The 15,865-nt window shown below is 38.6% G+C and overlaps 1 protein-coding gene across 8 annotated transcripts in view; it reads left to right on the forward strand.

Moving 5' to 3' along the window:
* Window positions 1–15,865, forward strand: part of kiaa0232 (KIAA0232 ortholog) — a 125,596-nt gene that overhangs the window by 97,234 nt on the left and 12,497 nt on the right. For 6 of the 8 annotated variants that reach the window (XM_069925976.1, XM_069925977.1, XM_069925973.1 and 3 more), the window contains exons 4-6: window positions 350–419; window positions 1,416–1,500; window positions 1,838–5,126. In XM_069925976.1, coding sequence (XP_069782077.1) covers window positions 350–419; window positions 1,416–1,500; window positions 1,838–5,126 — 3,444 coding nt within the window. Of the gene's footprint in view, window positions 1–349; window positions 420–1,415; window positions 1,501–1,837; window positions 5,127–5,497; window positions 5,641–9,692; window positions 9,817–15,865 lie in introns of those variants that run through there. The other 2 variants (XR_011353947.1, XM_069925979.1) reach the window with 2 other exon arrangements.

Raw genomic sequence — 15,865 nt, forward strand, 5'->3', positions numbered from 1 at the left:
GCTGGTAGTCATTGCAGCACATCACCTTACTCTCCTTGGGCACTAGAATAATGGAAGTGCAGAGCATGATCAATGGGGTATTTTTCAGCAATATCTAACCTACTGTATTTTTTAATATGTTTATGGAATTAGAAGATAAATTTATAATTGCAGCACTGTAAGAACTGGTTTGTTCTGTATATTTGAAGTGCATGCTACACATGACAATCGTTTCATTCCAATCTCTTTGCATCTATGTTTAAGTGCTGTCAACTGTTCCTTCTATACATGTTGCCGATTTAATGTCAAAGGAGAATTTTAAACATGCATTCATTTGGACTTCATTGCTTTTTTTTTCTTTTTCTATTAGAGTTCTGGCATTGAGACCTTAGTTGAGGAACTTTGCTCCAAATTGAAAGAACTGCAGAATAAGCAAAAAGGTACGTTTTTCTCCAAGTTTAATGTTTCCATATTGGTGTGTATTTTAATTAATTTACAATCAGTTATTGGAAAACTGCAAGAAGTATACACAACAAAGATCTGATTTGAATAAGCCATGTAGCAAGGCAAAGAATTGCTGGAGAAAATCAGCAAGTCGGACAGTCTCCATGGGTAAAAATGATCAGTCAATTTTTCAGGTATGGATCTCTTGTCAAGATGAGAGAGAATGGAGTGATAATGCTTACATTAAGGGAGAAAGAGGCTGGGGAGGGTTCCAGAGGAGATAAGTTAGAGGATTGAAAGGGTGAGAAGTGGACAGTTTGCAAGATTCAACACACAACATCCATGCTAAGCAAAATCAAATAGTTTAGAATATTTCCAATGCCTAGCGCATTTAATGTGGTCATCTGAATGAATTTTCAATATTTCAAACAGTTTAATCCTAATTTTTCAGATGAGAAGTTCCAGACACCCATAAATATTTAAATGAAAAATATTCCATCATTCATCCATTGTCTCTTTCATAGGAAATAGCTTCTTTCTGTTCATTTTATGTACACTTAATTTAATTCACCTTGATTCATTATCTCTTTAGCCTTCTTTGTTCAGAAAAAAAATAGGCTATCCAAACTATTTTCATATCGTAAGTAAAATTCTCCTACCCTGGAAGCATCCCTTTGAATCTGTTTTGTGATCTTTCTTGTGATATATTTATCCTTCCTGTAGTTTAATGATCAGAACTACATGTTCCCAGTCATCTGGCTTGCACAATCACATCAATAAATGTTGGCCATCATGTGTCAACTCAAATGGAAGAAATGGAAACAGTTGCTCCTTTGAACTTGAAATAGATCCAGGCAGTTCTTCAAGAACTGGTTTCCCTTTATATATAATTTTTCCATTCAAAGTTGTGAAAATAATGAAAACAGTAAAGATTATATTTGCAAAAGCCTATCATTTTACTTTTTTTAAACTTCTGTCTTTCCAAATTACAGAAGAAAAGCAAAGTAGTAAGAAAACAGAAGGATCTCAATCTCCTGAAGTTATAGGATCTCCTTCTGCCAAGGATCAGGTGGAGATGTATGTATATACTTAAAACATTGTTCTATATTGGAAAACAGTTAACATATTGAAGCATTCTTTGGTTTTCCATTTATTGGATGATGTCTGAGAGGATGTCTTATAATCTTGATAATTTTGTAAAATTAAACATGTTTACATCCTATAAATCTGTTATCATTAGATGCTTGTACCTGCATCTCTGCAAAAACTAGCCTTTTAAAAAAATTATTCACCTGATAAATTCAAAATTAATGGACTTGATAACAATTGACATTGATGATAATTGATATTAATTAATTTGTTAATGACTTGAATAAATATATTTGTTTTATTTTAAATCTTTTGTTTGGTTTAGGTATTATGAAGCATTTCCACCTCTTTCTGAAAAGCCAATCTGTTTGCAAGAAATCATGACCGTATGGAATAAGACCAAAGCTTGTTCGTTTTCTGGTTCTTCTTCTTCATCTGCTGCTCCACAAACAAGCACTGATACATCATCTCCAAAAGACTGCAACAGTGAAGGTGAAGGTACTAGAGAGCGAACAAATGAGGCTTCCACTGTAACCAACAATCGTACATTCAGGAGGAGTAAAAAGGAAAAAGAAAATAGACACAATAACAGCATGCCAGAAGAAAAGTCCACAGCAGGAAAGAAGATAAGACACCGGTCAGAAGGAAAGATCCGGCCTCGCTCATGGTCCTCTGGCTCCAGTGAAGCAGGCTCAAGCTCAAGTGGCAACCAATATGAGTTCAAGGGTTCCACAAAAGCTGTCAAAGTCAGGCATAAGGCGAGAGAAAATGCTAGGAACAAAAAGGGACGAAATGGACAAGTTCGGCTGTCGTTTAAGTCTGTTGACAAAGATGATCGAAAAAGCACCTATGGAAGCAGCAGCAGTGGACCTGCCAAGCAACTGTGTAAAAAAGGAAAAAAGTTTATGAAAGAAACAAGGAGGAAAACCAATGGTAATAATAGTGCGAAAGATATGAGCAATGGAAGTGGAAGGGAGCAAGAATTTAAAGAAGAACCATTGTGGTACACTGAACCAATTGCAGAATATTGGTTCCCTCCAAGTAGAAAAAGCAAATTAGAAACTGCATACCGGAATAGTGTAGCTGCTAATAATAGTGAATCTTTGACTTTGGAAGAGCTTTCGGAGACGATGCAGGGTCTTTGTATTAATAACAATAATTTTCAAACATACCTCGCAGCAGGTGCTTTCGTTGATGGTCACTTTGTTGAAATGCCTGCATTATTAGATGGGGCTAATGACCTCACTGGGACCTCAAACTGTTCTAATCCCAAGGACAGTGATATTTTAGATGATATGCATCTGTCAGAATTTACTCACTTCTATGAAGTAGATATTCATCAATCCATATTGGATCCTAGTGCCTCAAATTCATTGCAAGGAGAGAGTCGAATTTTAAGCATGATTCGACGGAAAAGTACAGAGCAAACTGATTTTGAGGCAGACTGTTGTATAGTATTAGATGAACTACAATTGACGAGGGAAAGTGCAATATGGACAGATACACAACCTTCTCTTGGTGCAGAAGGATTGTTCTTGCATGATCTTGCAAATATAGCTCAATTTTGGGAGTGCTCCAGCTCTGATGAAGCAGAGGGGGAAAGCTTTGCCGAAGAATCCCCCATTACTCTTTCTCCTATTGTGGATAATGCAGTGTGTGACATAAATAGTAGTACTGGCAATCAAGAAGAACACTTTTCAGAAGCAAATGAAGGGTCAAGTTTAAACTCCACTTGTTTTTCTCTGTTTGAAGTGCAATATGATAACCCTGCTTCACCATTCTGTTTTGATGGGCTTTGCCTGGGAAGTCAGAATAATGATATTGGAGGCTGGGCGGACTTGCCTGGAAAAGCACAGTCTCGTTTGCTAATATGGACCAAAAATAGTGCCTTTGATGAAAATGACCACTGCTCAAATCTTTCCACACGAACATGCAGCCCATGGTCACACTCTGAAGAAACACGCTCGGATAATGAAGCCTCCGCTGGTATTCAGATGGAGGACTCCACTAAATTTAATGCAGATGAGATTGATTGCATAGTCCCTGGAATTTCAACCAGCCTTCTTGATGAAGATCTGTTAGGTTTGCTGCATGAGGAGACTCATTCACAAACAGATGGATCCTTACAAAATATAACAAATGTGGCCTTCAAGCAGAAATCTAAGTTGGAGTCCATTTGTGGAATTCAGTTGGAAGAGGAAGAAAATAAGGAGTATGAAACAACTGTGAAAATTTTCAAGGAGCAGGGGGCCAGTCATGGGGATAGTTATGACTCAGAAGTCATAAAAGACATTTGGACAGCCATAGCTGAAAATGATGCTGGGACAACACTAGATGTAGAGAGACCAGAAGAGGATTTATTTCCTGCTGAAGTGAATGGTTGCAATTGCTGTTGTTTGGACATGACAACGAAACAAGACATTCTTCAAGATCCTCATGAAAAGGCAGTACAGCGTTCAGAATATCACTTATGGGAGTGCCAGAAAGAAAACTTGGAGGCCCAAGCTATTGCCACTGGGGAACTTGCAGAGATAGATGTAGGTGATTACACTGCACCTTCGAAACCTTGGGATATTGGTGTTGACAAAGAAAGTGCTTTCATTCTTGGTGGAGTCTATGGAGAACTGAAAACATTTGATAATTGTGGGGATTGGGGAGTAGTTCCACCTGATCCTGCAAAAGGTACTTTGCTCCAATGTGCATCTTCGGATGTAGTAACCATAGCAGGTACAGATGTCTTCATGACTCCAGGCAGTAATTTTGCTCCTGGCCACCGACCATTGTGGAGGTCGTGTGCTTCATTCACACAGTGTGATCAGATGAGAAAAGGAGAAGACAAGTTAAATACTGAGTTCTCTTTCATCTTCCATGAAGATTTATTAGGGAATTGCAGTAATTATCAGAGCCAAGAACCTGGTGTAGAGTATTCATTTTCCTCCTTTGACCTGAACAATCCCTTCTCACAAGTTCTTCACGTGGAATGTTCTTTGGAACCTGAAAGGCTTGCAACATTTAGCCCAAGCTTTAAACCCAAATCTATACTGTGTTCAGACTCAGAAAATGAAACGTTCCATCCTAAAATATATAGTATTGACAAAACGCAGTACAGAGCCATTCGAATCTCACCACGGACTCATTTCCGACCTATACCCGCCTCTGAACTTTCACCAGGTGGAGGAAGTGAATCCGAATTTGAATCTGAAAAAGAGGAAGTTACCATACCTATTCTGTCTCAGACGGATTTATTTGATGATCCAGAGGCAGACTTGAAGCCATTGGAAGAAGATGCTGAGCGAGAAGGACATTACTATGGAAAATCAGAGCTGGAATCAGGAAAATTCCTGCCCAGATTAAAAAAAGCTGGAATGGAAAAGAGTGCTCAGACTTCGTTAGACTCTCATGAAGGGTCTGGTAGTCTTTCATTGTCAGAACAGCAGTGTCCAGAATGCCATTTCCAGGCCTCAGTGGGATGCCCCAGTGTGACTAGTTGTGAAATAGATTTTAAGTTGAAAGTACCATGTGATAAATTGGAAATGTTCCAGAATCATACAATAAGTAGGAGCTTTTCTGGGTTTTGCGAGGGAACGTGTGTCACAGCAGCATCACTACAAGAGGTAAGAGTTACTGTCACTTTATTAATTTCTTTCCATTTCACTGTCAATGCTATTGCAATAAATTACATTTTACACAAATTTGAAAAGTATCACAGATAATAGTAAAAGAAAATAATGATCCCATTAAGACTGTAAGACTGTCGATCAGTATCATATTTTAATAACTTTGAAAATCTGTGGCTCTCTCGTTGAACTGATCACAGCAAATATGATATGTTGTGTGTATATATATATATATAAAAAAGATTCTGGCTTGTATAAGGAAATAGTACAGACATAACCACTAAAATCTTTTGGAAAACAACTTAATAATTGTCTGCCTTATCCAATGGAGATAAATATGAATGATAAGTAATTTGTTTACTTTCCAGCCTTTCAGAATTCTGTCATTCCTACAAGGGCATATAAAAGAAAAAAAAGTTCAAATCGTGCTTTTAAATGATAAAATATTATAAATTGATTTGAAGAGGATTTCAAGCTTTAAGGAACTAAATTAACTGATCAAGTACAATGTAATTTGTTAATTTAAATACTTGACAATTAATCATAAAAGAGATTATGTTTTAAATCTTAAAATTGCAAAATACTTTCTCGTAATTGTTGATTATGAAAAATTTAATTCATTTCAAACTTAAGCCAACAAGACAACAACATTCCCATACTTCAACATGCAATTAATTAGAAGTTAAGTAGCTGAGAATGTCCTGAAGTGGTTAAATATGCAATAAAATTACAAGTCTTCTGTCTTTGTTTGTCTTTATCAGATTTGCATACTGCTATAAATTCATATATAAGACCTGATTTTATGGTTGATTTATTTTTAAAAAATTAATCATTTGTGCCAGAGGAAAAACAATAGCATCCAATAGCAATTACCAAGAAGAGGTTACTGTTCATTTTCCTGATACATTTTTGGTTGCTTGCTTACATCTTTTGTTCAAGATAGATATTTAAAAGTTTTGAGGTGGTGAAGTTAATTTGCAAAAATGAGCAAGGAGATGCATGATCTTGGGTAGGAATATCAGAAAATCTGACATTCTGACTGCTGTAATTAATGTCATTTTATATTTTTCTTCAGTCTGTAATTTAATTATGATAATAAAATGCTGATAAATAAAAGTGCAAAAATATGATGATTATAGTTGATTTAAGATTATCAATTTTGAGTGTTTTCAGGAATCTCTTTTGCCTGTACCACTTTATCAGCACTGAATGATTATAATAGAATTCTAAAAGATTTTTTCTTGAGATGTGAGCAGTACCATCAAGGTTGTATTTATTCCCCTTTATTTCTTCCTCTAAGAAAGTTGTACATCTTCTAGCTGTTGTGTTTAGAGAACAGCGGCTTTCTTGAATGCTAGAATTATGTCACTTTTTTTCATACCAGCAAATTGTTTTGTACCTCAGATCATAGAATCTTCATTCTTGTGTCTCACTTGTTTTTGAAGGCTTATTTTCATTCAACTTCAAAATTAGATTACAGGAGAGGGAGTCACGTGATGGAGTAGTGGCTGGCCGGGTAGAACCAGCCCTCTCCAGAGAAAAGAAAAAAGTGTGAAAAAACAGAGCTCAATAAACATAAAATACAGGAAGAGAAAGATAAAGATACGGAGAAGAGACAGAAGATGGCACCCAAAAGATAAAAAGTAAGAATAACAGAGAAAAGGGAAGAAGGAAAATCACTGGAGAAGAAAAAAGAAGGCCTTACCTGCACGTCGGAGCAGAGCGCCACCGTGGAGAGGAGCGGCCGATCTCTGATGTTGGTTAGTCCCCAGAGGAGCAGTGTCCTCCCGACAGGCGGTCTTCAAAAATGGCTCTCAGAGCCAAGAAGAGGTGCGCAACTGCGCATGCGAAAAAAGTTGCGCAGTATTCAAGTAAAAGAAAAGGTTAACACCGGCGGGAGGGGGACTCAGCTGAGGAACGGCCAGTTGAGAGACGCCCAGTATCAGGGCGTTCGGCTGAGGGAAGCAAGCAAGAAAGAAGAAAAGAAGAGTGGTGAGAAAGAGAATGAAGGGCTGGAAGAGGATGAGCGGCAACGGGGCGTTCGGCAGGGGGACGACCTGCAGCAGGAGGCCCAGCTGTGGGTCGGCCTGCAGCAGGGGGCCCAGCGACGGGTCAACCTGCAGCAGGAGGCCCAGCGATGGGTCAACCTGCAGCAGGAGGCCCAACGACGGGTCGATCTGCAACAGGAGGCCCAACAAACAGGTGACACAGCAGCTGGAGGCCCAGCAAGGATTCAGAAGCAGCTCACCAGAGAAGGATGAAGATACAGAGAAGAGAAGAAGATGACACAGACATAAATATAGACACAGAAGAAGAAGAGGAAGAAGGCCAAGAATTTCAAAGGAAAGAAGAAGGTAAAATAGAAGGACAAAGTTAAGATAAAGCCTTTTTCAAAGAACAAATGAGGTCATTAAAAGAATGGCTATCATTAGAATTTAGTTCAATCAAAAGAAAAATGAAAAGAGAGGAAGACAGAATGCAAAGCTTAGAGTTGGCCATGACTGAAATAGGGAAAAGAGTAGAAAATGTGGAGGAACGAGAAGCTGCTGTAGAAATGGAGATAAATGATTTAAGAGGGAAGTTGGAAGAGAGCGAAAAAAAATTAAAGAGACACGAGTTTTATTGTCATAAAAAATTGACGTATTGGAAAATTATAGTAGGCAAAACAACGTGAAGGAAGGCAAAGAAGGGTCAGATATGAAGGAATTTACAAAAGGATGGATCCCGAAGGTGCTGGGAACGACAGATTCACATGAAGAAATAGAAATCGAAAGAGCGCATAGAGCGCTAGTACCAAAACCGCCACCACATCAAAAACCGAGATCCATATTGGTAAAATTTCTAAGATCTACAACAAGAGAAAACATACTGGAGCAGCCAAGAAAGAAGGTTAGAGAAGACAATAAGCCATTGGAATATATGGGACAAAAAATATTTTTTTTACCTGGACATAAGCTTTGAACTTTTAAAGAGGAAGGAATTCAACACGACAAAAACAATCTCATGGAAGAAAGGGTATAACTTTATATTAAGACATCCAGCAGTACTCAAAGTATTTATTCCTGGGGAATGGAATAGACTGTTCTCGGACCCAAAGAAAGCCCAAGAATTTACTGAATATTTGCAGAACAGAAGTGACAAGAAGGATGACCGGCAAAAAAAATACAAAAATATGTAAAAATATAAAGTGAAGATAATGTGTATATATAAAGATTTAAAGATGGATAAGAGAAGGGGAAGAAGGGGGAAAAAGAGAGAGAGAGCTTTGTTACAAGTATAGGAAAATAGTGTTCTCTGGGGGGGGCTGAGGTGGGAAAATAATGGTCACTGCGAAATGGGTTGACGCTTGCAAGTAAGTTCGCAAACCGAATGGAAAGGGGAGTTGTGGTTGCCGTCAAGGGGCAATCCAAGGAGGGGAGGTTCATTTGGGGTTAAAGGGTTATTGCTTGTGGGGATTGTTGGGGTATTTCATGCGTTAAGTGCATGTCATATATTGAGATTAAAAAGGAAAACTTAAAAAACAGTAATGGAAAAAAGGGGATGGAGGTGGTGAAGAGGCAAAAAAGAAGTGAAAATAAAGATATAAGATGGCCACGTTGGACTATATGACTATAAACATTAATGGAATATATAACCAAGTTTAAGTGTATCCCTTTGGAAAAAAAATCACATATAATTTAAAAGACAAAGTTACAATGTTTGAAAAAACCTGGGAACCATATATGGAACATAACAGAAAGAGCAGGCCTCAGACCACCACCACCTAAAATGATAAGAAGATAAACACGATCAGATTTAATGTGAGTAAGTAGATGATACATCTTTTTTGTTTGTATTCCTTTTGTATAAAGATACTGTTTTATTGTATTTTATATGTTCAATATTTACTGTTTTTGCAGGGGGTGGGAAGGGGAAGGGAGGGATGGGGAAAAAAGAAAATGTCTGTGAATATTTAGAGAGATGCATGTGTAAATATATTGGTTGATATGGTTCATAATGCGATAAATAAAGAATTACAAAAAAAAATTAGATTACAGTATTTATTAAGATTCTGTATGTAAAGGTTATTTGCTTTTTTTTCTCAATATATGACACGCACTTAAGACATGAAATACCCCAACAATCCCCACAAGCAATAACCCTTTAACCCCAAATGAACCTCCCCTCCTTGGATTGCCCCTTGTCGGCAACCACAACTCCCCTTTCCATTCGGCTTGCGAACTCAACCCATTTTGCAGTGACCATTATTAAGGATACAAATGGGTGTCCTTGTTGCAGAAACTCATATTTCCTTTGTGGTGTTGTAACATTTTGTAATACTTTTCAGTTCAGCAATTGAGAATTAAATAAGCTATAGTTGTATAATTATCTACTTATACTGTCAGGAAAAGCATTGTAAATACTCATTGGTTCAATGAACCCAGATTGAACTATGTGAGGCGAAAGTTAAATATCGACCAAAATGAAAAAGCATCATGGCTCTCTCTCCTTGAAGAGCATGTACAATGCATATAGGTTTTCTCATTTTCAATGATGCCCATGGTTATTTTTCTCTGATATTAGCACACAAAATCCAGATTAAAGAATTGGCATGAATTCGTATCTACTGCTAGCCAAGTCACATGAGCACACCAGTATCAAGCTATTCGTAAAGCGTGAGGAATAAAAATAGAAAATAAGAGCAGAGGTAGGATATTTGTTCCACTAAGCATGGCTGATTATCAAAAATTCATATCTGATTCTGGCTTTTTCTTCATTTCCCTTGATCACTCCAACCATTAAAAAATATCCAATTACTGTTTGAATATATTTAATGATTTGACTTCAGCTGTTTTCTGTGATTAGAGAATTCTGTGGGTTCATCATTCTCTTGCAAAAGAAATTTCTCCTCATGGCTTACCCGGTCTTGGATTTCCCTGCCATTGGGATCATTCTTTCTGCATCTAACCTGTCCATTGTTATTAGAAGTGTGTAGGTTTCTTTTTTCTAAACTAGTGAATGTTAGCCTAATGACTACTTTGATGAAGGATTATTGATCTAAAACCTTGACAGCTTCTCTTTCTACAGGACCAGATCGTTGAGTTCTTCTGATGTTTCTGTTTTTTGCTTTTTTCCATCTGCGGTTTTTGCTTCAAAAACAATATTAAATGAACCATGGGCTTACGTTGTCAAGTTGTTAAATTTCTTACTTCTAATTGTTATATTATGGATCTGGAAAAATGTCCCACAACATAAGGTAATCACATATCCTATGTTTTGTGGACATTCTTCCTCAATTTTCAAGGTTTTAGGCCATTGGCATCAGTTGTGATTCTTGACGAATTACCATGATTTATTAGTACTACTGGACACAATAGTATAAATTGATGTTTATGATGGTAAGTTGGATGAACTCTGAATTATTTGGGAGGCAGAGGCAGTAAAATAGACAGGAGTTACATGGATGGGTGTAGGAGAAGGAAAGGGAAAGGCCATTCCCCACAATACTGTCAAGGAGGATGACCTCCCAGGGACAAGTCACAGCAGTCAAGTTTTTGGCACAAAGTCTGGCCCTGTGGCTAAGGGGAGGGTGGTGGCGGGTTGAGTAGGAGAACAAACAATCTTAGGGGATTCAGTAATGAGGGATACCATATAAGAGGTTCTGTGGAAGAGATCAATAATCCTGGATGGTATGTTGCATTCCATGTGCCATTATCCAGGAGATCAAGTTCATGGCATTCTCAAGAGGGAGTGTGAGCAGCCAGATGTCATCGTTCACATAGGGACCAATGACATGGTAGGAAGGATGATGAGATTTCAGGGAATGCTACGTGTGCCACGTGATGATGTATCTTTACACATGATGCAGGAGGGAGTGTTTCATATTTCTGGATCATTGGGCGCTCTTCCATGAAAAATGGGACATATAGCAGCGGGGCAATTTGCTTCTGAACTGAAGTTGGACCAATATCCACACGGGAAGGTTTGCTCGTGCTGCTCTGGGGGTTTTAAACTAGATTTGCAGGGGGGTGGGAACCAAAGTGGCAGAGCTGATTGTGGAGAGGAGGAGGAAATATATGATGTTAAGACTGCATATAAAGACAGAAATCAAAGGGTTGTGTGTGGTGGAATTAATGTTCTCAGGTGCATCTATTTCAATGCAAGGAGTATTGTTGGAAAGGCAGATGGGCTTAGAGAATGGATTGGTGCATGGAATTAAAACATCGAGGCCATAACTGAAACTTTGTTGCTGGAGGGGCAGGACTGGCAGCTCAGTGTTCCAGTCTTCTGTTGTTTCAGATGTAATAGAACGGAGAGATGGAAGGTGGAGTGGAATTGCTCGTCGGGGAGAATACCATAGCTGTACTCAGACAAACAGACTAGAGGGCTCATCTATTGAGGTTATATGGATGGAACTGAGGAACAGGAAAGGTGTGACCACATTGATGTGGTTGTATTATAGACTCCCCAATAGTCCGTGAGAATTAAAGGAGCAAATCTGACAGCTGCAGGAAACAAAGTTGTGATAGAAGCTGATTTTAACTTTCCACGTGTGACTGGGACTCCCATACTGCATAAGGGCTGAATGGCTTCAAGTTTGTCGAATACGAATGAGAGAAAGTGCAATACTAGATCTCCTGTTAGGGAACAAGACAGGACAGGTGACAGAAGTATGTGGAGGTGAACACTTTGGGTCCAATGATCATAATGCCATTGCATTCAACATAAGGTTTGATTGATCTTTGGGGTAATTCTAAATTGGAGAAAGGCCAATTTTGAGGAAATGACAAAGGATGTATAAAATGTGGATTGAGCTGTTTTTTTTTTCAGGCAAGTAGGTGCTCGGTACATGGAAAGACATTCAAAGGTGAAATTTTGAGAGTACAGAGTTTGTATGTTCCTGTAAGGATTAAAGGCAAAGTTAACAGGTATAGGGATCTGTGGTTTTCGAAGGATATTGTGGATCTGGTTAAGAAGAAGAGAGAGGTGTATAGCAGGTAAAAGCAACAAGGACCAAATGAGGTTCATGAGGATTATAAAAAATGAAGTAAAAAAAAACTTGAGGGAAATCAGAAGGGTTTAAAAAAAGGCATGAGGTTACTTTGGCAGTCAAGGTGAAGGAAAATCCTAAGGGCTTCAACAAGAATATATAGAGCAAAGGGTGGTGTGATAAACCACAGTAATGCTGTGATTGGGTACTGCTGATTGAATATGCCTCCTGAGATTGATCCCTACCCATAACCCCTTGCATGATCCCTATTCATTCGGCCAGGATCATTTGGCTGCTGCTCCAGTCTGTAGTTAATAAAAGCCTATTGGTTTCACAGCCTCAGTCTTTTGTGGTAATTGATGGTGCATCAGATAGTAAGAGACAAAATTGGTCCCCTTGAAGATCAGAATGGTTCACTCATTAATGGAGCCAGAAGAGATGGAGGAAATCTTGAATGGGCTTTTTGAATCTTTATTTACTCAGGAAATAGGCACAGAGTCCAGGGAAGTGAGGCAAATAGCAACAAGGTCGTGGAATCATATACAGATTAGGGGATGTGTTTGTTGTCTTAAAACAAATAAAGGTAGATAAATCTCCAGGGCCTGACAAGGTATTCCTCAGACATTGAGGGAGCCTTGTGCAGAAATTGCAGGGGCCCTGGCAGATGCATTTAAAACTTCCTTAGTCATAGGTGAGAAGCCAGAGGATTGGAGAGTAGCTGATATTGTTCTGACGTTTAAATGAGGCTCCAAAAATAACTCAGGAAATTATAGGCTGGTGAGCCTGACATCAATCGTCGGTAAATTATTGGAAGGTGTTCTAAGAGATAGGATATACAAGTATTTGGATGATTGGGTACTGATTAGGGATAAGTCAACATGGCTTTGTGTGAGGTGGGTCATGTTTAACAAATCTGAGAGAGATAATCGAGGAGATTACCAGCAAAGGCTGCTGTGGGTGTTGTCTTAATGGACATTTGTAAGGCTTTTAACAAGGTCGCAAATGGGATGCTCGTCAGGATGTTCAGCGTATTCATAGTAGGATAGTAAACTTGATTCAGCATTACTGAGAGGCCAGAGAGTGGTAGTGGATGATTGCCTCTCTCACTGGAGGCCTGTGACCAGTGGTGTGCCTCAAGGATCAGTGCTATCACCCATATCAATGTTTGTCATCTATAATCAGTGATCTAGATGATAACATGGTAAATTGGATTAGCAATTTATCAGATGACACAAAGATTGGAGGTGTAGTGGACAGCGAGGAAGGCTTTCAAAGCTTGCAAAGGGATCTGGACAGCTGGAAAAATGGGCTGAAAAATGGCAGGTTGGAATTTAATGCAGACAAGTATGAGGAGTTGTATTTTGGAAGAACAAACCAAGGTACATACATGGTAAATGGTAAGGTACTGAGGAGTGTGGTAGAACAGAGAGATCTTGGGATACATGTACATAATTCCCTGAAAGTTGTGTCACATGTAGATAGAGTCATAAATAGACCTTTTGGTACATTGGCCTTCATAAATCAAAGTATTGGGTATAGGTGTTATGGTAATGTATAAGATATTGGTGAGGCCCCATTTGGAGTATGCTGTTTTGGTCTCCTAACTACAGGAAAGATATCAATTATATAGAAAGAGTGCAGAGAAGATTTATTAGGATGTTGGCAGATTCAGGAAATGTGTTACAGGGAAAGCTTAGACAGTTTAGGACTTTATTTTATTGAACGTAGCTGAATGAGGGGAAATTTGATAGAGGAATACAGAATTATGATGGGTATACATAGAGTAAATGCAAGTCGTTTTTTTCCCCCACTGAGGTTAGGTGAGATGCAAACTAGAGAACATGGGTCGAGGATGAAAGGGGGATCTTCAGGGGGTAATGTGTGGGGGAATCTCTTCACACGGAATGAGCTACAAACTGAAGTGGTGAAGACCACATTTATAAATACATGCCTGGGAAGTGTATGGAGGGATATGAACTGGGTGTAGGTCAGTGGAACAGAGCAAAATAATAGTTCAGCACAAACTAGAAGGGCTGAAGGACCTCTTTCCTGTGCTGTAATATTCTATAGTTCTATGCTCTTTAAAAGCTAATCCTTTGATCAAGATTTTTTCTTCTATGGTTCTATGCTCTTTAAAAGCTAATCCTTTGATCAAGATTTTTTCTTCTATGGTTCTATGCTCTTTAAAAGCTAATCCTTTGATCAAGATTTTTTGTTCTTTGGTTCTATGCTCTTTAAAAGCTAATCCTTTGATCAAGATTTTTTCTTCTATGGTTCTATGCTCTTTAAAAGCTAATCCTTTGATCAAGATTTTTTCTTCTATGGTTCTATGCTCTTTAAAAGCTAATCCTTTGATCAAGATTTTTTGTTCTTTGGTTCTATGCTCTTTAAAAGCTAATCCTTTGATCAAGATTTTGGTCATCTATCTTTTTTTATGTGGCTTTTTGTTGATTATTTTTGTTAATGCTCTGTAACAATGTTTTGGAACATTTAGGTACAATAAAAGTCCCATATAAATTGAAGATAACGTTGTTGAGAAGGTCCGTAAAGAGTTGTAAGTTGTGATTCAAATCGAACTGTGCACTCTAGTTTTGATACGACACTCTTGACAATGTGGGTAGAACAGCAATTGTCCTCTGCTAAATGTAAATAATTGGGTAAACATTCTGAGGTTGACGGCATCTATAGAGAATGGGAGAAAACAAATGAACATTTCACGTGTATAACTTTTTATCAGAACTTCAGTAATTCCTTGCTGCTCGCGCCCCGTCATAAGAACCGTTTTGAATGTCCCTGAAAGAGCAAACAGTTGAGGATTATAAAAAGAATAATAATCAAGTCTTGCTTTACAATGTGATGTAATCTTATTGAACTTCTGTTCATTACAAATTGCTTTTAACAGTTTACAACATGACATCATCATTACAACAGAGATGAAGAACAAACTATAGATTTATGAGACTCAAGAAGCCAATCAGTTGCTCATGGGGTACAAAATCTGTGCCAACCAACTAGCTGGGGTGTTCACGGACATTTTCAATTTTTCGTTGCTGCAATCAGTGTTTCCCAACTGCTTCAAAAGGGCATCAATCATACCCGGTGCCCAAGAAGATCAGAATGAGCTGCCTCAATGACTATCACCCAGATGCGCTCACATCTACTATGATGAAATGCTTTGAGAAGTTGGTCGTGGCTGAAATTAACTCACACCACAGTAAAGATCTGAATCTCTGCAATTTGCCTACCATGACAATTGCAGATGCAATATCACTGGAACAGCTGGGGGAAAAAAAAGCAACGCATACATCAGGCTACTCTCCATCGACTATAGCTTAGCTTTCAATATCTTCTTGCCCTCCATGCTGGTCAACAAGCTCCAAAACCTGGGCTTCTGCGCCCATTCTGCAAATGGATCCTTCCTCATTGGAAGATCAGAGTCAAGATAAATTGGAAACAATGTCTCCACCTCCCTGACAATCAACATAGGCACACTTCAAGGGTGCATGGTTATAGCCCACTGCTCTACTCTCTACACCCATGCCTGTGTGGCTAGGCACAATTCAAATGGTGTCTACAAATTTGTGGATGACACTGCAGTCGTTGGCAGAATCACAGATGACAATGAGGTCAGTAACAGGTGGGAGGTAGATCAGCTAGTTGAGTGTGGCACAAAAACAATCTTGTTCTCAATGTTAGCAAAATCAAGTAGCTGATTGTTGACTTCAGGAAGGGGAGATCACAAACCAGTCCTCATTGAGTGGCCAGC

This window comes from Narcine bancroftii, chromosome 3 (genome assembly GCF_036971445.1).
Source record: "Narcine bancroftii isolate sNarBan1 chromosome 3, sNarBan1.hap1, whole genome shotgun sequence".
In the NCBI taxonomy this organism is placed as follows: Eukaryota; Metazoa; Chordata; class Chondrichthyes; order Torpediniformes; family Narcinidae; genus Narcine; species Narcine bancroftii.